Below are 25,594 nucleotides of genomic sequence, written 5' to 3' on the forward strand. Positions count from 1 at the left end.
TTTTCACAGCAGAACCAATCCTATTGTGTAAGGTAATGATGCTCTAACCTCTTATTAAGTGCGATTAATGTTCACAGTAATCGGATGGATTCCTTCAACTGCTTTTTGTGGTAAAGTTAATGTTGGATAAATGGCTACAACAATGTTAACACTATCTGCTTGAGTCGTGCGTAGCACTGTCCTAAGAAACTATTTCAGAGTATTGAAATATTTCCCCAGGATTAAACAAGCCTTCTTCTATTTATTGCGAACAAGAAAGACAACCTTTCTTCTTGTTGCAAACTAGAAGGACCAGAACTAGCAAATTAAAACCAGCAGATATATATATATAAAAAGGAAGATGAGAACAGAATTATCAGGAAGATATCAACTAACAAAAAATAAAAGAGAGAGAGAGAGAGAGAGATAGAGCAGCTATCAAAAGATATTAACTGTAGCTGCTGGGGTAATTTTCTGAGGGAGAAGTGGATCCTATTTATAGACTTCAGAGTGAGGTGCAACCCTTCTCACTTCCGATGTGGGACAAAGACTACAACCCTTCTCACTTCTCAATGTGGGACGGATAAAATAATACTTCTCATATTTTCGATGTGGGACAAAGAATATTTTTGAAATACTATATATTTTACAACAATCTCCCACCTATTTCAAAAAAATTCTTTGGATAAAGGAAGAATTTTAAACGTACTCTGCTGGATTTGGTTGAAATGTAATTAGATTGGTGTCTTTTGGACTATGAACCAAACATAGATTGATAAAATATGATCTACAGTATTATTGGTGAAATATAAATTTCTATGAACCAATAACTCTTGATGTATGACAGAGATTTTATCAATCACATTACAACCCATAAATTGCTGTTAACGCGATTTTGCGCTTTTTGGCCGTGCGCCTGCCTGGTTATTCATGAGAGCTCTAAAGATTTGACCAATGAATCTTATAGGAGCGGCCCCACTCCACTCTCATATAGGTGAATTCATCAAGTGTGTATTGCTTTAACTGCACCTCCCTAATGGGATATGAATTCATTAAGAGTTTTAACTCATCCTCACAATTACTCAAAGCACTTATCTCTAGAGGGATTTAAATTTGAAGTGCTTTATTATCAATATTGACTTGTTATTACCCATATGAACCTACTTCATGGGATCACCAATCACATAGGTTGGGTTACCGTCTCTATTGACAACTTGTTGGTCGAAGTCCCATTTCTTTCGTAGTTTGAAGAATCAATTTTCTTCCTACGGGTTTAGTCAGAGGATCGGCCAAATTCAACTCTGACTTTACATAATCAATGGAAATAATTCCATCTCTAAACAGCTGCTTTACGACATCATGTCTCAATCTCATGTGTCGACTTTTACAATTATACGATTTATTTTTAGCTATGGCAATCGCTGCTTGACAGTCACAATGTATGGACACAGGAGGCAACAAATCCTTAGTTGAAGGAATATTAGCTAAGAAATTTCTCAACTACTCGGCCTCAGTCCCTGTCAGTTCCAGAGCTACAAACTCTGACTCCATTGTTGATCTAGCAATGATTGTCTGTCTAGCAGATTTCCATGCTATTGCACCACCACCAAGGGTGTACACATAACCACTAGTGGATTTCGTATCATTTGAATCAGAGATCCAATTAGCATCACTGTAACCTTCTAATACAGTGGGAAATCCACTATACAGGATACCAAAATTCATGGTACCTCTCAAATATTTCATTAGTCTGACTAATGCAAACCAATGCTCACGGTTGGGATTATGAGTATATCTACTCAGTCGACATACAGCATAAGCTATATCAGGTCTAGTAAAATTCATCAGATGCATCAGACTCCCAATAATCTGAGCATATTTAGACTGAGCAATTGGGCCACCATTATTTTTCTTTAATTGAGTGTTAGCATCATAAGGAGTACTCACAGGTGTCACATCATAATTTTCAAACTTCCTAAGAAGTCTTTCTGTATAATGTTCTTGTGACAACATTATACCATCACCTTTCCTTATGATTTTAACACCCAATATTATTTTGGCTTCACCCAAATCTTTCATATCAAAATTAGAAGACAAAAAATATTTAGTACTATTTACAATATCTAGACTAGTACCAAATATAAGCATGTCATCCACATATAATCTGATTATCACATATTGATCATTTATAATTTTGACATATACACATTTATCCACTTCTACAGACGAAAATCCATCTTTCATCAATACTTAATCAAATTTCTCATACCACTGTTTAGGAGCTTGTTTTAGGCCATAAAGAGATTTAATTAGTTTACAAACCTTATTTTCTTGTCCAGATACAATACATCCCTCAGGTTGAAACATATAAATTTATTCTTCTAAATCACCATTTAAAAAGGCTGTTTTGACATCCATTTGATGAATAACAAGTTTATGGATAGAAGCTAAAGCAAATAAGACTCGAATAGACGCAATTCTAGTTACTGGTGCAAATGTATCAAAATAATCAATATTTTGTTTTTGAGAAAATCCTTTTGCTACTAAACGAGCTTTGTACTTTTCTATAGAGCCATCAGAGTTATATTTTCTTTTAAAAATCCATTTGCACCCAATAGGTTTTGCACCAGGAGGTAAGTCTACCAAAATCCAAGTTTTATTTGTCAAGATAGAATCAATTTCAGATTTAATTGCTTCTTTCCAAAATTTACACTCAGGAGAAGAAATAGCATCCGAGTATGTTAAAGGATCATTATCAATAAGAAAGGTTTGGAAATCATTTCCAAATGAAAATTCTTTTCTTGGCCTTTTGCTCCTTCTTAATTCCTCAGTTGAAATAATTTCCTTATTTATTTCAACAGGTGCATGAGAAATTTTACTAGACAGTGGAAAAATATGTTCAAAAAATTCAGCATTCTTTGTCTCAATAATTGTATTACAATCAAGTATATCACTTCTTAACACAAGAAATCTATATGCAGCACTATGTTCAGCATATCCAATAAACATACAATCAGAAGTTTTAGAACCTATTTTCCTTTTCTTAGGTTCAGGCAACAAGACTTTAGCAAGACACCCCCAAACTTTTAAATATTTCAAATTTGGTTTATGATTTTTCCATAACTCATAAGGTGTTTTGCCAGTCTTTTTATGTGGGATTCTATTTTGTAAGTGACATGCAGATAATATAGCTTCTCCCCATAAATTATCTGGAGCATGAGAACTAATTAACATAGAGTTCATCATTTCTTTTAAAGTTCTATTTTTCCTTTCAGCTACTCCATTAGATTCTGGAGAATAAGGTGGAGTTATTTCATATATTATGCCTTCCTTTTCACAAAGGTTATCTAAAGTTAAATATTCTCCACCCCTATCTGATCTAATTCTTTTTATCCTTTTATTAAGTTGATTTTCTACTTCAGACTTATAGGATAAAAAGGCATTATAAGTATCATCTTTATTTCTAAGTAAATAAACTTTGGTATATCTAGAATAGTCATCTATAAATGTAACATAATACCTTTTCCCACCTCTAGTCATTATTTGTTTTAAATCACCTAAATCAGTATGAATTAAATTTAATAATTCAGTTTCTCTATGGACAGTTATACAACTTTTCTTTGTTATTTTAGCTTCTGCACATATTTCACATTTGTCCATATTATCATTAATACCAGAAATTAAGCCACATGATTGCATTTTCTTTATATAACCAATATTAACATGTCCTAATCTAGCATGCCATACAGAAATGGAATCAACAATATAAACAGAAGAAGATGCATTTTCATTGATCACATTGGAAATATTAAGTACAAAAAGTCCCTGATTACAATAGCCTTTCCCAACAAACACATTAATTTTTTTTTCATTATAATCTTATCAGATTCGAATGACACTTTCACCCCAACTTTTCCAAGCAAAGCTACAGAAACAAGATTTGCCCGAATATTTGGAACATGCAGCACATCATTAAGAGCCAAAGTATTTCCTGAAGTGAGTTTCAATAGTACTTTGCCCTTACCCAAAACTTTAGCAGTTCGTGAGTCTGCAAGGTAGACTACTTTTTCATCATCCCCTATTGAAATATAGGAGGAAAGCGCTTCTCGATTTGCACATATGTGCCGAGTAGCCCCAGAGTCTACCACCCATCCTTTAACATTAGCTGCAATGTTCACTTGAGAGATGACTGCAGCAATTATTTCATCTCCTTTGGTTAAATTAACCTTAGGAGGATTACCATTTGCTTTGTCACCTTTATTGTATCTATACAGGGCAGCATAATGTTCTGATTTTCTACAATAATGGCAATTGCCTTTCTTTTTCTTAAAGTTGGGAATATTAGGCTTGAAATTGGGATTTTTTGGTCTATTATACTGGGACTTATTGGCTTGCACATAGCTACAATACACATCAAATAATTCATTTAAAAGTGTTTGTAAAATAGTATTTCGACATACCTTATTGGCATATTTCCACGACTCTTGTAGCTTGACATCTATGGTGGCAGCAGGTTGAGATTCCGTCAGTGCATAGGCCACTCCATGTATGTCGAGTAGAGAGTAGACACGTTCTTGCCACCTTTTGAAGTTTTCGTCAACAAAAACCTCAACTCTAGAGACGTCAGGAAATGGCTTCGCAAAAGGTGGTGTCACTGCAACAGTTGCTGATGAAGACTGTGGGGTGCTAACATTGTCAGATGCCCTAGTTTCTTAGATTGTTGGATAAATGGCTACAACAATGTTAACACTATCTGCTTGAGTCGTGCGTAGCACTGTCCTAAGAAACTATTTCAGAGTATTGAAATATTTCCCCAGGATTAAACACGCCTTCTTCTATTTATTGCGAATAAGAAAGACAACCTTTCTTCTTGTTGCAAACTAGAAGGACCAGAACTAGCAAATTAAAACCAGCAGATATATATATATAAAAAGGAAGATGAGAACAGAATTATCAGGAAGATATCAACTAACAAAAAATAAAAGAGAGAGAGAGAGAGAGATAGAGCAGCTATCAAAAGATATTAACTGTAGCTGCTGGGGTAATTTTCTGAGGGAGAAGTGGATCCTATTTATAGACTTCAGAGTGAGGTGCAACCCTTCTCACTTCCGATGTGGGACAAAGACTACAACCCTTCTCACTTCTCAATGTGGGACGGATAAAATAATACTTCTCATATTTTCGATGTGGGACAAAGAATATTTTTGAAATACTATATATTTTACAACAGTTAAAACTAACTACAAAAGCAAGAATCAACTGCTACTTTTATGAGAAAACTCCTCCGCCATCCTGCAATGCAAAATTGGGATCACTAATCAGTCGACGCCACATTGAAAAGGGTTCTAATGAATCACATCACCTATCAAAATGGCCCTTATTGGAATATCATTTAGATCGTGAGTCACCTTTGCCTCCTATTCATGATGAACCAATTGTGACCATTCTTTTTCTTCTTCGTTTCTTGTTTTCCTTGGAAGCCTTTTTTACCATACGGTCCATAGCGATAGCGTTACTAAAATCTTGACCTTTTAAAAGCTCTCTCCACTAAATCTGGTAGCTTGTAGGGTTGTTGCCTTTTGTTGGAAGTGCTTTTTCTTTTTTCTTTTCTTTTCTTTTTGGCGTAATAAAGTATTATAATTGAATTGTCGTCAATTAATTCAATGATAGGGTGTAATTTTATCATTTATTTTATTATTAATTTTCCCTATTATCTGACCTAATGTGGATTAATCGCTAGATTTTACTCACTTTTGATATTTTACATTTATTTCAGGGAGTAGAATGAAAATATGATAATAAGTGCCAATTTAACAAGAAAAGAGCCCAAATGACAGAGCTTATCCCAGGGGCATTATTGGCAAAGGAACACCTGAGCCCATTTTGGTAATTACCGCAAAGGCTAGGACGGCTGGAGGGCTTCTTCTTGCTGGTAGGAGCCGCCGCACAGGGATCTTAGTTAGTATTTAGATAGAAGAAGAATTGGAGAGGAGGACTATCGGGGGAGAGCTTTTGCTCTCTGCCTTTTCTTTTGTTAGTTTAGGAATAGCTTCTCTTACGCATGGAGAGGAGCACTAGCTTAGCTTTTTGAATTGTTGACTTTTCCTTAGTTTCTTGCAAGTGGAGTTCTCCTGCGGATGGCAGGAGCAATTAGGAAGACATTATTGTATCACACTCTGCAACTTTGCTTTGCTTTATAACTTTGACCGAATTGAATTTGTGCATTTCCCAATTGATGGCTGCGGCTTCCTCTTCAATTTCGCATAGGATTTGTTCACGGAAAATGAACTAATTCCCTTTGTCTAGTCAAGGGACAACGGATGCTTTGGGTCGCCTAAAACTGTGAGATCGATTTAATTTTATCTTTTTCTTTTATTTATTGGTATTTGCATATTCTCTGGTTGCAGTGCTTATGATTGTTTAATTAATTGATTGTTTTGGATCCGGATAATTAATTGATTTGATAATCTATTGTCAATTGAGGTATTAAATCCATAATTGTTTAATTACCTCAAAATAGTGACAACTGGCATGATTAGATTCGTGTCAGGGGAATACGCGGGCTAATCTAAAATAACCCTGGTAGTGCGTTATTTGATTAGAATAGGGTTCCTCTAATACGTAAGGCAATTGGGGAATTAAATTCTATGGGCGTACCTAGGATTATTTCTCAATTAGAGCAGTGATTAACGGGCGTACCTTAATCATCGACACAGTAAGGAGGGGTTGACTGTCATCGCTTGTTTGGCAGTTATAACCTATTTATTAGTAAATAATTGGAATTGCCTTTGCTTATCGATGATCAATTAGGTGAACCATTGCTGAAGTTATTCCTTGGCTAGATCCTTAATTATCATTCATTTGATTTTAGTAATTTGTTATTCAATTTTTAGTAGTTTCTTAGATTTTATTTGAACTTCTTTTATTGTCACATTCTGCATAAAAACACCCCCTTGTTACTGTGAATTTGAAAAAAAACAATTACTCCTAGTCCCTGTGGATTCGACCCTGCTCACCACTATCTACAGAAATTACTTTTAGTTTGAACAGGTATTTATTATTGCACAGGCTTCGACAACCTGTCATTCGATAATATTGCAAAAGCATTCAACCGTTCATGTGGTAGGTCAGCTAAGTAAGGTAGTTAAAGACAGTCGAATCTATTCAGGGGATACAGCCTGTAACTTTATGAGGCAAAACTTCCATTGATCACGGAGGAATTCTTCTGAGTACCACACGCCTCAGGAGGGAGTGCTGCAGCTTAATTCCAAGCACAGCATTTCTTTTTCCTTTGTTTTTTTTATATGTACAGTACAAAGAGCATAATGAAGGATAAGTTTTTTTTTTTTTTGACAAAAAAATTCGCAGTCGCTGCTCGAGAGCACACACTTATCACTAATGAGGATAAAATTAAAGTAAAGGGCAAGCAAATTTAACCTAGAAAATAACATTTGGAATTAAAACTCTACGAATGCTACATTTACATTAAGTACTTACAAAGCAAGTAAACTAAAATATTTGTTCCATAATGCTTGTTGGGGCTTCCAGTTACACAATCGCTCTTGAAGGTTGTGGGAATATCTTTCACAATTATGCTCTGAACTGGTACCATTCGAAATCAATAATGCTTTTCTGATTGGATTGGATTCTTCATTCAGCCGTTGATTTCTTTTCATTCTTTTCCTAAACAAACAGTATTAATCAGTAGCCAACTTATTGTGATCCAACTAAGAAGATTTGCTGTTTGGGTTAAAGTCAAAATAAGATATGATTAAGAATATGATTATGAGTTTGAGTGCAATGGGTGGGTACAATGACTTCATCATTTGTGATCGTATACTTAATTGGTGAACAATTAAGTGGTTCATTGACCTCAGTTGTATATCACCAACAGCCCATGTGTGCAGCCATTTATTGGATATTGGTCGATATACAAGTATGCAAATGCAACCACAGAAATAGGATTCCCAAAATTATATATAAGAGAGAGAGAGAGAGAGAGAGAGAGAGAGAGAGAGAGAGAGAGAGAGAGAGAAATTATAGGTCAAAGTTGACTTGATCAAAACTTTAAGAACGAGAATACCATTCTATACTCAGAAGTCAGCAATTGTCTTTTGGGTATCCTTGTGGAGTTATCTTAGGTAACCGTTTGTGTATTTTTGACAAAAAAGGTAGAAAAAAACCACTAGAGAGGAGAGATCAGTGAGTGGGTTCTTAGTTAAGGCCTAGTAGAGGGTCCTGTGTTTACCCTTTCCCCGGTTCCCACATCGTTTGTGTTAGGCGTGCGTGAGTGGTACTTAAGGTCCTCAAGTAACTCAAAAATCAGCAATTGCCTTTTGGATATCCTTGTGGGGTTACCTTAGGTAACCATTTGTGTATTTTTGACAAAAAGGTAGAAAAAAAAGTAAGAGAATACCATTCTATGCCCATTGAAGTACCAAAATATAGTACTATTGGAGGCATCTCCATCCAAAATTACCAAAAATTTCAAAAGATTTTTCAAGATTGTTAACAACTTTGAGGACCATATCCTCTTGGTTCTTGGCCCCAGTGATGGCAGAATCATTCCTAAAATTTGATATTGCCAACGGTGAAAATAATACTCCTCCCGTCCCACTTTGATAGTCCTGATTTTTTTTCATACAGTTTAAGAAAAAATAATTAACTTTGTTGGAACAATCAATTTAGGTAACTATTTTTCTAAAATACCCTCATATTAATTAGAGTACAACTTTATGGGAACTTGAATTGATGGTAAAAAGATAATCAACTCTCATTAAATGGAGTAGGTTTATAGTAACAACAACTTATATTGAATAAGGGTATTATAGGAAAATTAAAATACAATTACATTCTTCAATTGGAAAGTGAACTACAATTTGGGACAGACGAAAAAGGAAAATAGGACTATTAAAGTAGGACGGAGAGAGTATATGTGCTCCATGATTTCGTAACAAAAACGATCATTCACTGAAAAAAAGAATGTATTCAATCGATAGGGAATAAGTAGCTAGGTACACCAGAATTGTTCTCTAAAATTACGTTCTATATTCTTCCTTTGCTAGAAAGAGACATTCTATCGAGTACTTAATGCATGAGATATTAATAGACATATTGGTTTTACCCAATAATCCTTTCTTAATTTAAAAAGAGCTGTCTAGTGAGCGCTCAAACTGGGTATTCATTAAAGATTTAATTCAGGTGTTAAATTTTTAAAAAGCATACATAATTTAAAAAAAGTGTATAAAAATAAGGGATGACAATGATTATTACTGTTACATTCGCATGATAAGTTAGACGTGATTTAAGCGTGCTAATGATGCAGCCAATTTTCATGGTTAGAAAATGCCAATTTAAAAGGACAACAACCAGTGGCGGAGCTAGGAATTGCAATTAGGGGGGCGAGTCTCTGTTATTTGGACAAAGTCCAAATAACTTTCAAACATTATTATTTGGGTCCTTAGGAGGGGGTAAAGTGAAAATTTTTATCAATATTTTGGGGGGACAAAACAATATAAGAAAAATTTTTTTTACTTAGAAATTTTTTTATAACAATTGGAGGGGGGCAAAGTGAAATTTTTTATCAATATTTGGGGGAGAAAACAATATAAAAAAATTTTTTTGCTTAGAAATTTTTTTTTAAACAATTGGAGGGGGGGCGGTTGCCCCCCCTGGCCCCCCCTTCCCTCCGCCCCTGACAACAACAGAGAAAAAGTTTAGTCCAACAGCCTTAACTTGAAACATGAAGACGCAGAACAGGGACAAGGATATCAGCATTTGGATTGCGTACGGGCTAGAATAGTGGAAATTGACGGTCCAAGTATGATCTCAACGGAACCTCCCATGTTCAGACAACCGCGCCCGAGAAAGCTTGTCACGGGGAATTACTATTGTGACGAATCTCAAACCAACCATGGAAATGCACAGACCATCCTTTGAAGATGCCTCTAATCATCCTGAAATTAATTGGATGCATTTCATTTTTGGCTTCCATTTGGATTGATATTGACATCTCCAGTATTCAACTCAATTTGCCTTTTTTTTTAGAAAGAAAAAAAAAAGTTTTTCTGGATCCATATCTTATCTCTCAAAATCGCCAGAGGGGCCCCCGCGTGAATGGTCCAGCGGTAGCGCCTCTCACCGGTGACCCTTGAGATCCCAAGTTCGAGTCTCCGCTCCGCTGGATTCCTCCGCGCACTTAACGTGCTTGGGCCGGGTTGGGGCGCCGGGCCCGGGTTGCAGGGGATTAGTCGGACCCTATAAGAATTGATCCGGACACCCTGTGTCGACAAAAAAAAAAAAAAATCCCCAGAGGGATAATTCGTTAATTTGAACGAATCTGGGAATAACAAAATAAAATGCGAGCAGAGGAAAAAGCCATCCCACATCGGTTCTTGGGGGGGTTTGGGGTTGGATTATAAGTCCGTGGGAGAACGTCAAGAGTTGCCGGCTTTTGAGGTTTCTTCTGGGATTTGATTTACAATTTAACTTCCGTCAAAAAAAAAAAAAAAGAAGAGAGAGCAGAGGAAAAAGCCAAATTGGGATTTGAACATGGAAGAAAGAGCCAAAAGATACAACATGGGGAACCAGAATAGTGCATGTGCATCTGCTTTCATTGGAGCCGTAAATAACCTTGCAATCGTTTTCAAAGTACAAACTGCATTCGCCGGAGATTAAATACCATTTCTTTTTTATCTTAAGATCTTTTCGTACAAACAAGACGTAGAGGCTGAAATTACTCCCCGTAGTTAATCCCAAAAAAAAAAAAAAAAACTTACTCCATTTTCAGTATTTCAATGCAATTTCACATTTATTTGCTGGGTAAGATTCCAATGTCACGTCTTGATGTTACAACTTAAACCAAGAAAAAATATCCATGCCATGCAAAATTTGCGTACAAACTTATTAAACAGCAAAGAATCACATATGGTGTGTACCATATTCCTATTCCTTTTATAGGGACCGCTGATATATATCTTCAGTATTTGCATTTCATTTTCATCAAGATCTCCTACATATCAATTTTTTTCCACCTATCTTCTCAAATGATTAAACCCCAAAATAAAGTAGTACAGGAAGTTAATTTTCACTAAAATTACCTGGACTTGCGATAAGAAATGTTCGGTGGACAGAGTACTTAAATTTAGAGAACAAAATCCAAATCCAGCACCATTTTCTCTATAAGCCTGCAAAACCAGTAGGAAATGTTGTGGCACCAAATATATATATATATATATATAATTTATAGAATGTAGTGAACCGGTTATATGCCAATTAAATGTGTAAATGAGTCTAATTAAATCTAATGCCGTGCTATTCAAGTTTGTTTGATTATTTTAACGAATTTAAAATTTTCTTCAGGTATGATTTATTTATTTATCAAATTGAACTCGAACGACCTTTTTTATCGAGTTTAAATATTACGATCTAACATAAAATGTTGCTTAATTTTGATTTGACTAAACCTATTAATTGGGTCATCTGAGGTGGAATTTAACAAGTCCAAACTCGGCTAATATAATTAGTACCACTTTCCAAACTCAAATTATGAGTTTCAAATTAATAAATGTGAAACTCATACTCAGTTCACAAAATATTCGAGTTGTAAGTCTATTTCGGGTTTAACATAAATTCACTTATTGTTCCTTAATTTCTTTAATATAATTACTATAACTAGTAAGTTCTAGAGCTAATTTAACATCCACAGGTTGCAACATTAAAACTATACATAATTTAATAATAGTTTGTTAAAAAGTATATAAACCAAGAATTTTTCAAAAATAATGTATCAAATTAGTTCAAAGTACATGGAAAATAGTAATAAACCATAATCAACAATTAAAACATCTTCAAAAGTCATTAATTTGCTTGTACTAAGATTTGTGTTTTTGAATATTTTGACATGATTTTGCGTATTTAATATTTCTTATATGTATTTATATATTTTGATACATAACTCATAAGCATAAAGTATTAGCATTAGTATTATATATATATACACACACATTCGGATTAAAGTGTTGGATCTAATAAGGCGCAAACTTGGCTCATATTTAATTAAGACTTAATATTTAGGTCCAAATTCAACACACACTCAATGAAAGATTTGGTTTATCAAGTTTTTTCTCAAGTCGAGCGAATCTGAGTTTGAACTAACCCAACTTCATTTACAGGATACTTCTTGATTTGACCAGTTCACAAACAAAACTCGAACGGGTTCTTGTCAATCCAAACTTCACTTAGACTATCAAGTAATTTGGTTTATCTTTTAACCCTAATATCAATCACAAATTAACAAAATACCATGTGCAATAACTCTTAATCTCTATGTTTTCAGTAATCAGTTGAAAATTATAGATACTAGCATGAATTATGATTTTGAATCCCTGCACTCCAATAATGAAGTAGCCACGAAAGAATGAAACTAAACTAATCCCTCCCCACTTGCTCTTAGCCCGGCTTTTAACTAACACTAAGAGTAACCAACATAGGCGGCATGGGAATTTGAGAGGTCACAGTTGAGAAGAGTGAAAGTCTGGTGCTCTGCAGACTTTTGTGCATTTGGGTATTAAATGAGAGGAATTATTTTTCTCAATATGTTTTAAATCATGCAGGTACTTTTCATTAATTTCTCTTTATCACAGCAGATATCGTATCCGATTCGTTGATCTGTATTCTACCGGCCGTAATAAATCGCCTGAACGATAAAGCAAATTGAAATTAATGGAGCGGATGGTGTTGCCCGAGCTTATTTATGCTGCATTTACTAGAAAATCTTTTTGTGTCTCTCTTTTATTGGAAAATAGCCACTTTTTGGGATACTTTTTTTTTTTTTTTTCTCCGTTGATAGAGTGATGGTATCTCCAATATCCAGAATTGCTTTATATGTGTCAAGCAGCTGTAGCATTCAATTCTCTTTGTTTTTTTTTTTTTTTTTTTTGGGTTGTTCTCAATCCTTGTTCTCTCAATTTCACATCACAAAAGATTCTTCTAAACTACTGAATTGCCTAGCATAATAACACGTAGGCGTAATCGAGTACGGTCGAGATTATTACCCTGTTATTAAAATGCGATGAAGAATAAGCAAGTTAGATAAATAAATTGTTAAACTAGGCCTCGGTCAATAGTAAAACAAAATTAATTTCGAAGGGCCTATAATCATTTGTTAGTTGATCTTGTCGCCTGCCATGTTACATTTTCATTATTATCCACGAGAAAGAAAAGGACAAACTAGAATCTCCTTAATTGTAGTTCAGTTAAAAAATTAACTACTCCAAATTTTAATTATGGGTAAGATAAACAAATACAGCCGGGGCCAAAAAAGAAAAAAGAAAAAAGCAAGGAAGAAATCATATCATAAAAGAACAAAAGAGAGAAAAACCGGCCCGGGGGGTGGGTCTCCGCGGCAAATGGTCGTCGCTCTGAGTGTAGTCAGCTTGCATGTGCTGAGAATGGAATATGTTTTTTGAATTCTCAAAATTCAAAAAGAGGAAAATCCACCCAAGGCCCCACTTGCTTGGCTAGTTGCTTAGATTATAGTTAAAAAAACAAAATATCCGTCAAATGCACCTCTGACACGGGTTGTTCTTGTTCTATATGTGCCGTGCTGACTGAGCATGACTCCAAAATTAAATTTAGCAGAAGTCAAAAAAATGTCAACCAGTGTCAGCCTTGTGTCAGTCCTGGCCGTGCTGACTGTGCACGGCCCTGACTGACAAAAGACTGACAGCACTGCTTTTGTGTCGGTCCGACCCATGCTGACTGTGCACTACCCGGACTGATGCGTCTGTGCCTGTCAGTCCTGGCCGTGCACAATCAGCACGGCTCTGACTGACATCAGTCCGAAAAAATGAAAAAAAAGAAAGGAGAGTGTAGTTTCAAGACACTTTTCGCGTGTCCAAAAGAACAACACCCCTTTATGAATGGAATAAATGAATCACTTTTTATTAGGAAGTTTTCCTTGTACGCCGGACAAAATGATGACGTGTCACTGTTTTGGTTGTTGATGCGGAAACTAATGCTTCTTGGCTGTGTTTAGGTACGTTTGGTTTATCCGTTGAATGATCTAAGGTGATCTTATATTATAGGATGTACAACATTTATGGCATATTGTACGAGTTTCTTCAATGGGTCTACGGTAGACTTGATATAGAGACTAATTGCCCATTGCTACCTGGACTTCTTAATGGTACATAATTAAACGTTGACCAGGAATTTTTTTTTTATTTCAATTTTGTCAAAATTAAACGCTGACAAAATTTAATATTTTATAGGTGCCCTGTTAGATAGATCGTATTGGTATTTATCTTTGTTTTATGTCATTTGGATTCAACCAATGTGCATCAACTTTTCTAAAGGTTAATTAATCAAGTATTTAGTCGAGAGAGAGGATTGGGTAGAATAAATTATAAATAGGATATTCTGAATTTAAAATTTCTAACTTAAATAAAATGTATTTATTTGATGGAGTTTTAGATAAACAACCACTAGGGGGCAACATTTAATGCATGTGGTACAAGCTCTGGGCAATACTATTTCGCATGCCTTGAAAGAAACACATACAATCACGCAATTCATAACTTATATTCAATTATATTGTACAGCAAAAACCTAAAAACCTAAACTCTAAACCATTAACGCAAAAACCCTAACTCTAAAACCTAAAAATCTAAAAACCCAACTTTAAAACATTTCAGAGGTGCATTTGGCGGATGTTTTTTTTTTTTTTACCTATAAACTAAGCAATTAGCCAAAGTTTGACGCCTGAAAATATTTATTTTTGAGAAATAGTTAATGGAGCTTTTCCCTAGTAGCACTGAATAACTGGGGAAAAGTTTGAGTCTCAACATTTAACGTGGCAGCATTGCGTAAATAAAACAAATGTACTCGGAAATAAAAAATATTTTGTCTGCTTTAGCATATTGCACGCATAAAATCGGGGTGATGTTATTCGGATTTTTATCACTGATGCTTGATTTATGATTTTCTTGTATCTTGGCAATTTGGTAGATAGAGCAATAGCTATTGTCAAATATTGGTGTTTGTTTACTGCTTATGCTTGATGACAAGCATGATTTAGGTGTGGGAGAAATTGATAGGGTGCGATTTTATCATTTATTTTATTATTAATTTCCCCTATTACTTGACCCGATATGAATTAATTATTAGATTCTACTCACTTTTCGTAGTTTACATTTATTTCAGGGAGTAAAATGAAAATACGATAACAAGTGCCAATTTGTCAGGTAAGGAGCCCAAGTCACAGAGCTTAGCCCAAGGACATTGTTGGCAAAGAAAAAAATCTTTTGCCCTTTCTTTTGGCAACGGCTGAACCGAAGAGGGGTTGTTCCTTTCCCTTGGGAAGCCGCCGCACAAGGCAGCAGCAATAGATAGGAACTAGAATTGGAATTGCAGGGAAGGAGCACTAGCAAGGAACTCTTGTTGACTTTTCCCTTAGGATTTCCTCTTTTGCTTTTTCTTACACATGACCAGGAGGAATGAAGCATCAGCCTTTGACTTTTCCTTTGTAACTTTTGGTTGCTTTTCTTCCTCCGTATGTGTAGACAAGGCGGAGACCAGAATTTGCTCCCTGTAGCTTGTTCTTCCTGGGTAATTTGAACGAATTGAATTTACCCACTTGATGGCCGCAGCTCTTGTTTTAATTTCCTGTGGGTTTTGTTCATCAAATATTAGCTAATTTTTCCACTCCAGTCAAGGAACAACGGAGGCTCTGGTTCGCCTAAAAATTGTGAGATTGATTTAATTTTATTTTTTTCTTTATTTATTGGTATTCGCATATTCCTTAGTTGTAGTACTTATGATTATTTAATTAATTGATTATCTTGAATCCGAATAATTAGTTAATTTGGTAATCTATTGTCAATTAGGGCATTTAAATTCGTAATTATTTAATTGCCTTGAAATAGTGACAACTGACACGATTGGATTTGTGTCAGAGGGATATGCGGGCTAATATGAAATAACCCTGATAGTGCGTTATTTGGTTAGAATAGGGCTCTTCTAATACGTAAGGCAATTGGGGAATTAAATCTTATGGGCGTACATAGAATTATTTCTCAATTAGAGTAGTGATTAACAGGCGTACCTTAATCACCGACACAGTAAGGAGGGGTTGACTGTCATCGCTTGTTTGGCAGTTATAACCTATTTATTGGTAAATAATTGGAATTGGCTTGTGCATCGATGATCAATTAGATGAACCATTATTGAAGTTATTTCTTGGCTAGATCCTTAATTATCACCCATTTTATTTTAGTAATTTGTTATTTAATTTTTGGTAGCTTCTTAGATTTTATTTGAATTTATTTGATTGTCACCTTCTGCACAAAAACACCCCCTTTGTTACTGTGAATTTGAAAAGAAACATTTACACCCTGTCCCTGTGAATTCGACCCTATTTACCACTATCTACAAAAATTAATTGTAGCTGAACAGGTTTTATTATTGCACAGGCCGATAACCTATCACTGTGTTATAAAAATAACTACAATAGCACAAAGCTTTTCAAAAGATTATGTGAAGAAGCGATTTGCAATAGTATACTACATTGATACTTTTTATTATCATTTGATGTACTTAAAATAAAAATATAGTTAAAAATAAAAAAGAGTAATTAAAAAAGTATTTATGATGCAAGCAAAATATTATTATTTAAAAAACATTTTGGTATCCAAAAATTATCAATGAGAAATTAAAGAGCCAATTTTTGCAAATTATTGTCAACCTTCCACAAATTAAGACTAATTTTAACAGCTGTATTATGCAATCATAGACTTACAACCCACACGGCCAGACAATTTCTTTTTAAATTCTAGACTAGGCCATTCGGTGGCAATCAAAGAGTCCAGAACATACGTCAAGAGACTGGGCCGAAAATTGGCAAAGCAACGCCTATCTTAATGGCAAAAGCTAGGCCTGTCAACGGTCTAGACCCGGATCTGACCCGGATCCGTCAATTTTTTACGGGTCTGGGTAGGGATATAATTCCGTTATCCGGACTCGAATCCGGATCCGTTTTATCAAACAAAAAATAGGTCGGATACGGAATACATCATTCCGGCCCGTATTTAACTCGTATCCGGATATAAAATAGATATATATACACCAATAATATATCCCAAATTTATACCCCAAATTTACTTCTATACCCTAAAGGCCCAAACAACTAAATATTATTCACGAACATGCAGAGCCTTTGGCATATACAACACCTGTTGCAAAAGTATGAATTTGAATCTTACAAAAAGTATTTATCAATGCTAAACATTTTATCTAGAAGATGTTAATTAACACATGCAATATAGCCCAGCTAAGACTTTAACCAAGTGACAACATTGAAATAATACTTGTTGGACAAAATTAAATTGACCTTTCTTTATAAAAAAAAAGTAGTATTTTTTCTAATTTTGTTGTAAAACAGGTTTCAGCTATTTTTTCGGATAGACCCGGACCCAGATCCGGATTCGGGTAGACCCGTCGGATCCAGGTCCGGAACATAGAATAGAAGACCCGTCAGGTAAATGGGCCGGATACAGAACCGGTATAGTATAACGGGTTCGGGTCCGGAATAATGAATTCTAGCCCGGATTCGACCCATTGACAAGTCTAGCAAAAGCCACTCATTTAAGGTCACTTCAAAGTGATGGCCGCGGTGTTCTACGATGTTGCCGCTGCTGGTTGGTCCTGTGGGCCGACTTACACCGGTGCCCAATTCCGCGGAAGCTGTCCTGCATCGTTGATGTGAGTACTATTTTCCTAGTCGGACTGGGAGGGAATGAGAAGGGGCGGGAAGGGGTAAAAGAAAAATGGTCATTATCATTTTATCTTTGATTTCATTATTAATTACTCCCTTAACGTTACATCTCACTTACTTTACTTTCAAGACTAATGGTTAAATTTAATGAAATTTGTTCATTCAATTGAGAATACATATTTAACCCTTGAAATTGTTTTCACATTTCCCGCATATACTATAGCATTATTATCAACTTACATTCTAGAGTTATTTTTTATGCAATTTATCCCACCGTTAAACCAATTTAGCAAATTAAAGAATTTTAGAAGAAAGTACCCTCCTCCTTGTACAATAAAAATAGTAAAAAATTTAGAGTGACTTTTCTTCTTTTTAGTATCAAGAAAGCAAATTCAAAACATTAATCTCTTTCTATTAATGATGAAAAAAATAGAAATATAGAAGGGGGAGAGAGAGAGAGAGCTCAATTCTTTTTTTTTTAAAAAAATTATTACAAATAAAAAGAATTCAATATTTTTATTATTTTAAAATTACTTTACGTTTTTATGTACCTTCAAATTCCAATCATAATCCCAACGATGTTAAAGTAATATGATAATATTATATTCATACTTATTTTCTTTCTTTGCAAAATGTAATTTTCTATTTCCTTCTCTCCTATCTCTTTTTCTTTTTCTAATTTGGAAAATTCTTTTATTTTTATGCTTTTGGAACTCTTAAAGTGAAAAAAAGGAAGAATAATCATTCCAATTTTTTATTTTTAATTATATATAAAAAAGTTAAATAGATTAAATTTTTTTTGAATATATTAGTTAGGTTAACGGTGGGGTAAAAAGTTTAAAATACCTAGAAAATAATGTTATGGTGTAAATTGATTGTATCACTATAATTTAAAGGGATAAAGTAATAATAATAATAATAATGTAACAATGCTATAAAATAAAAAGATATTTTTGTTCAAAATTTGTTAACATACTGAGTTGAATTACTTATGAGGTTAATGTGATAAAAGATAGTATTAGGGTACTAAATAGATAGCAGTAATATAATTTAAAGAAGTAAAGTGATAATAACTCTAAAAAATAAAGGTGGGGAGGAGAGGCAAACTTGCAGCCAATGGAACTTGCGAGGACCTATTTGCCACGGGACGCCCGTTGCTTCTTGGCAGGCTGAAGCCTAGCAGCGGCTAATTTCTTAGATTATACATAAAAAAAAAAAAACAATCCGCCAAATGCACCTCTGACAGGGTGAGTTTCTCAAACTACTCAGCACGGCCGCATAATAAATTAAAAATTTTTTTTTTGAAAAAGTCAGCAAGGTCAAAAAGTAACAAAGTCCTGTCGCAAGGCTGCAGAGGCGGACGTGCCTAGTCAGCACGTTCGCGCCTGACACTGCTGGTCATGGCAGTCTTTTTGATCGGGCGCGGACGTGCCGGCTGGTCATGGCAGCCTTTGCTTTTTGTATGCATTGGGCTTTGATTTTGGCAGTCTTTTTGTATGCATTGGCATTTGAAGCACATTGAATGTGTATGACTATGATGCACATATAGACCTTTAACAATTTTAGAGATATTTGAACTCTTACCATGGAGTTGAATGATGAGTTGAAAAACCAAGGTAGAATGGTATCTGAAATTCCTGCGAAGGACAAGTTCAAATCCAAAAGGATTTTTTGTAACCGGATCCATGTAGGAAATTGGGGGCCCAGCTTCCACGAGCCCAATCCAAGTATTTCAAATTGGGCACGAGGAGTCCAACTTGCACTTACTTTTAAGGTCAAGGAGTTTCCAGATGCATCAAAAGACCTTAAAGTTGTCAGATTGTCTAAGTGACTCTCACTCACAATGCCTTCCATTAAATTATCAGCAATACTTGAGTCTTCCATTTAGACTTTCAGGAAGAGTTCCAGTGAGTTTGTTGCCAGATACATCCAAGTACTCCAAGGATGACAGTTTTCCTAAATTTGATGGAATTGAACCAGATAGAGCATTATCATATAGCCGAAGGATTTCTAGCTTGGTACAGTTGCCAGCTGTGCTTGGAATTGGACCATTCAAGTGATTACTACCCGCATCAAGTGTAATCAAGTCCTTCGATGTGAATACTTCACGTGGTAAAGAGGAGCTAAGGTTGTTATCATATAGATCAAGACGTTGAAGGTTGGAAATGTTGGCAATAGAGCTTGGGATAGAACCTCGAAACTGATTGTGGCTAAGATCAAGTGAAATTAGGGCAGTTAAAGTGGATAATTGGCTTGGGAGGAAGGTAGCGAAGTTATTGTATGATAGATCCAAAGATGCAAGGGAACTCCAATTCCAAATTCCATCCAAGAAGCCTTCGAATTGATTCCTCCCAAGGTTGAGAGAAATGAGATTATTAAGATGAATAAGCTCATCTGGTACTGAACCATTCAGAAGGTTGTCAGAAAGATCCAAGAGCTTGAGGGAAGTCAAGTTCCTAAAACCTCTGGGCAATGGGCCTTCAAACGAGGTCATACTTAAATCAAGAGAAGCAAGGGTAGTAAGACCGAAAATCCATCTAGGGATGAGGTGTCCAAACAAATTTCTATTTCTAGAAAGATCTAGGATAGCAAGAGAAGAAAAGTTGGCATGGAAGACAAACGTCTCCCTGCCAAGTTGATGAGAAATTAAACCAAGTTGACAATAGGACAGATGTATCTCTACCAAAGAAGGGATCATGTTAATCACCTCTAGCCAATTAGACGCTAGACTAAGGTCCACGCCACTCATGTCTAGGTGTTCCAGATTCGAGAGACCAGCCAACCATTGCCGGTTATCAACTTGAAGATCGGACGAATAGACACTGCAGGTTATGCTTAAAGTGCGTAAACTTGATAGGTTTCCAAGCTGATAGGGAACCATTCCTTGAAATCCAGCTCCAAATAAATCCAGGTACCTTAGACTTCTGAGAGACCCAAAAAAACTGGGAATTGGAATTCCACTGAAATCATTTAGACTTAGATCAAGGTAACGCAAGTGAGTCAAATTTTGTAACGAATGACTGATTTTACCGCTTAATGGTGATTCTTCCTCATCACCAAAATCATCAATTTCACGAACAGCACTCTGAAGGTGAAGTTGAATCACGTGGCCACTTCGGTTGCTACAAACAACTCCTTCCCATTTGCAGCAATCAACGTCGTGAATCCAAGACGAGAGTCTACCAGAGGGATCTTTCAAGTCTTTCTTGAAGTCCATAAGAGCTTGTTTCTCCTTCCCATAGCAAGTTGCATTTACAGTTTTGCTGGAAGAACAGAGTAAAATTATTGCGACGAGTAAGAAAACAGAGAAATGGGTTGATCCACCCATGATCATGTGAAATGTCGGAAGAAAACGTTGCATTCGGCTATGTTGCAGATTCATATATAAAGCTGGATGGAAGAAATGCACAGCTGATATAAAGCTTGACAGTAGATGTGGCTAGCAATATCAGGCTTGGAAAAAGCGAAACCTTTATGGTAGGAAGTCTTTGACCATTCCTACCGTAGGCAGCCACTCAGAGCATGACACGTGTTGGAGTTGGATGGAGTGTAAACGGAAACGTTAAATTATGGAAGAGCACGTGAAGAGCAAACATTAAATTTTAGTCTGTGGCTACAAGTAAAAAAGCACACGTTTGGACTTCCGTTTTCCAATGTAGTAGGTTGGGCCAGGGAAGGGTAATTGCAGGTCAGAACCACCAGCATTTATGCATTTACAAATGTACCCGTTAGCAACGGAAAAATACTGCAAATGCCTTCGACAAAAAAATATGCAGGTATTGAAGTTTTAACAATTAATAAATGTAAATGTTACACGTGTCGGGGCTAATAACTTGAAAGAAGGAAAAGTGGAGCAAAGGTAAACATAGTAATTCCACGGCAACGCGAAACACAAAGAGATTGAAGCCTTCATTATATTTATATACATATATAAATTTAGTACTCAAGTGTTCAGCTTAAGCATCCGGGAAAATGGTCCCATAACTATCGTTACGGTAAACAAAACAGTTTTAGACATGATATAATAGGTTCTAAAAATTTTAGCGACCATTTGATTACCCGTTAGACCTATCCACTTAAATAGAATTATGGGTAAAAATAAGGAAGTAAATTTCTCATCTAAAATAGTAAATTAACGTAATAAATTAGTAACTTTTACAGTCCAAAAGGTAAATTGTAAGTAATATAAAACATACTTTTTAAAGAGATAAATTACAATAGTATATCCCAAATATACTTTTGAGGGAATAAGGTTATTTGAAGTAAAAGTATGTTTTTATACATAAATAGTGATTTTTACTTATAACATAGTAAATTTGATTAATGACAAAAACATGCTAATTTATGGCCAAATTATTGTATAATGCTTAAAAAACTTATACGAAGCCCATATTTTAGTGTTATTTGAAATAACACTAAAATGTATTGTTAATGATTAAAACTGAGTACGTTACTTAGTAAGTATTGTTAATATACTTGTATACATACTTGATCGTATGTGAATAAACAAGTTTTTTGTGAAATTTATAGGGAAATTAATTTTTTCTTTTGCAGTTTTAAAAAAAAGTAAGTGAAAATCTTTTTTCTCGGAGTACAAAAAATCACAAGTCAAAGTAGTTGGTTTAAAAGGGAAAGAAACATTCTGAATATCATTGTTTACAGTACTAAGTAAATTAGATGTAAAATGCTCGTTAAAAGCAGGTGCGTTGACATATAATAAAGGAAAGCCATAAAAAGCAGGCCATTTACGGGAAAAATTATTATTCATAAAAATAGCAACGCTTTACGGTTTTCTTATCAGTCTTGCAATGTATGAGCAAAGTGGCAATAATTAAAATAGTATTTTTTTCGATTTATACATATTTCATTAATTTTTTTTGCATTTAAAAAAATGAATGAAAATGTTTTATGAGAAAGCACATAAGTCAAAAAGAATGGTCTAAAAGGGAAAAGAATAGCAGATACGTACAGTACTTGTAGTTCATGTTCGAAGGACTATAGGGCTGTTTTTGAAAAATATCCCCAAAAATATGTAATCCAAACGGAACTGATTCTTCACTATTTAAAATGTCAAATCTGTGATTGTGTTTTAACTGTTATCCATTGGTATCCTAAAGTATCATTTTCCCATCAAATGCCACCTCTTTAAAGATGTTTTCCCATAAATAAATTTATTTAGAGGATAAAATACATAAAAATTCGTTTTTCAATAAAACACTAGTTCTTTATGGCTTTCTTCTATTATAAGAACAGAGTACCCATTTTTTCATAAACAAATTTATTTATCGGCTAAAATAAAAATAAATCCATTTTTCAATAAAACACTAACTTTTTATGGCTTTCCTCTATTATAAAAACAGAGTATCCATTTTAGCCCCAGTGTAGAAAAAAAATCCTGGCTTTGTCATTGACTGAAATGTTTGTAACTGAGATTTATCTATGGTGAATGTATAATACATAGTATTCAATTTATATGATGACAAATTAAATGGGTCAATTGGATTAGTGAGCATCCGTTTTGTGAATGATTATGAGAGTAAACTATATTATGACAATAAAATACGTTGAATTGTGAAAATTATAATTTAAATATGCTCCTAAATTTTGGATATGTGACTTTCGTAGTTGCGAATTTCTTAAATTAACAGTTAGTTATTACTATGAGTAATGTGGTAAGTGTGAGATATGAATGTCAGTAATAACTGTTAGTTATTACTATCAGTAAAGTCAGTGGTTTATTGGGAACTCCCGTTGGAGGGGACCTACAAATTAAATACAGATGGGTGTTCATTAGGTAACCCGGGGCCTAGTGGAGGGGGTGGTGTCCTCCGGGATTCTGCCGGTGATTTGGTTTTTGGTTTTTCCATTGCCCTAGGGGAGATGTCAAGTTTACAAGCCGAAACAAAGGCGTTGTTATTTGGGGTTCAGCAGTGTATGGCGCGGGGGGTTTTCAGGGTCCAGGTGGAGGTGGATTCTCTAGTGCTAGCTAACATCCTGCGCGGCAGTTCAAGGTGCCCATGGCTTCTTCGCTCAGATATAGAGTCAATCCAGTCGTTCTTCGGGTCGACTTGGACTATTGGTCATTGTTTTCGAGAGGCGAACCAAGTGGCGGACATCCTATCCAAGCTGGGGGCGCAGGGGTCTTCAAGTTCCACGTATTCCTTCCTGACGGAGTTACCCAGCCTCGCCAGGGGGGCAATGGGGTTGGATAAAGTAGGGTGCCCTATAATTCGCATGAGGGTGGTGCGTAATTGATTGTATCTGTATGAGATGGTTCAGTTGTTATTAATAAAATAATAGAAGCTTTATAAAAAAAAAAAAAAGTCAGTAGTAAATGCGAGACATTAATTGGAATTTGTAGATATCATTTTACATGGGTGGTTATTATCTGTTAGTTAAAATTTAGGAGTTTTAATTTTGTGGGTTAGTGGGGAAAACGTGAGGGAAATGTGAGAAAAACATAAGCATGAGTATAGGATTTGTACGAGCAGTTATAGAATTAGTTGTGACATAAACATTTCTTAATTTTAGAAATGTAAAATTGTAATAAAATAGTATTCAGACTTTTGACAATTTGGAAAGCTCCTTATGTAAAATTCCCTCTGCAATACATATAGATAGATATAGATGTCTTTTTTTTAGTGGTTCAATCTCATATTCGTGAACTATCTGCACAAAAGAATAAAATTCTAGATTATACTAATTTTGTTATACCAACTCTATTATTCTTATTATTGTATTAATTGTTATGCTATTTCTCTCATTTTGTTAGATCTACATTAATACAAGTTTAATTCTTATTATGTCTCGTGTCCCAAAAAATATAAATTATACTATTTAGGTGGATACGTCCAACAGATAATCAAATTGATGCTAAAAATTTAGAATGAATAAGTTGCTTTTGCATAACGGTTGTCAAGGTTTCTTGAGACTTTATGAATTAAGTGTATTGCGTTTGCAAAAAGAATTTCTAGCATATTTTTGTAATGTAAATGGACTTAAAACTTGCCATAGGTTATTTTCTTGCATTTCAATTTTATCGTAAAGGGTAATTTGCTGTTCAACCTAATTTTATTTTGATTTTATCCAACTAATAAATTAACTTATGAAAATAGATAATTTATGTAGGAAAGCCATAAGTAGCTGGTGCTTTATTGAAAAATGAATTTATTTTTATTTTATCCAATAAATAAATTTGTTTATGAAAAATGGGTACTCTGTTCTTATAATGGAGAAAAGCCATAAAGAGTTAGTGTTTTATTGAAAAACGGGTTTATTTTATTTTGTCCGACAAATAAATTTTTTAATGGAAAAATGGGTACTTTGTTGTTATAATAGAGAAAAGTCATAAAGAGCTAGTGTTTTATTGAAAAACGAGTTTATTTTTATTTTATCCGATAAATAATTCTTTTATGAAAAAATGGGTACTCTGTTCTTATAATGGAGGAAAGTCATAAAGAGTTAGTGTTTTATGAGAAAATGGATTTATTTTTATTTTATCCAATAAATAAATTGGTTTATGGAAATACGGGTACTGTGTTTTATAATGGAGGAAAGCCATAAAGAACTAGTGTTTTATTGAAAAACGGGTTTATTTTTATTTTATCCGATAAATAAATCCTTTTATGAAAAAATAGGTACTCTGTTCTTATAATGGAGGAAAGTCATAAAGAGCTAGTGTTTTATTCGAAAATGGATTTATTTTTATTTTATCCGATAAATAAATTTCTTTATGAAAATATGGGTACTCTGTTCTTATAATGCAAGAAAGCCATAAAGAGGTAGTGTTTTATTGGAAAATGGATTTATTTTTATTTTATCTGATAAATACATTTTTCTATA

General features: G+C 34.6%; 1 protein-coding gene across 1 annotated transcript; it reads right to left on the reverse strand.

The window, feature by feature from the left end:
* Window positions 1-1,479: 1,479 nt before the first annotated feature.
* On the reverse strand, window positions 1,480-2,058 carry LOC140005497 (secreted RxLR effector protein 161-like). The gene has a single exon (XM_072046501.1). The coding sequence runs from the start codon at window positions 2,056-2,058 to the stop codon at window positions 1,480-1,482; it is 579 nt and encodes a 192-aa protein (XP_071902602.1).
* Window positions 2,059-25,594: the final 23,536 nt, after the last annotated feature.

The sequence above is a fragment of the Coffea arabica genome, chromosome 1c (genome assembly GCF_036785885.1).
Source record: "Coffea arabica cultivar ET-39 chromosome 1c, Coffea Arabica ET-39 HiFi, whole genome shotgun sequence".
In the NCBI taxonomy this organism is placed as follows: Eukaryota; Viridiplantae; Streptophyta; class Magnoliopsida; order Gentianales; family Rubiaceae; genus Coffea; species Coffea arabica.

Bases quoted from the DNA above. Each gene is read 5' to 3' on its own strand.
- LOC140005497 (XM_072046501.1), bottom strand. From the start codon at position 2,058: ATGAAAGATTTGGGTGAAGCCAAAATAATATTGGGTGTTAAAATCATA.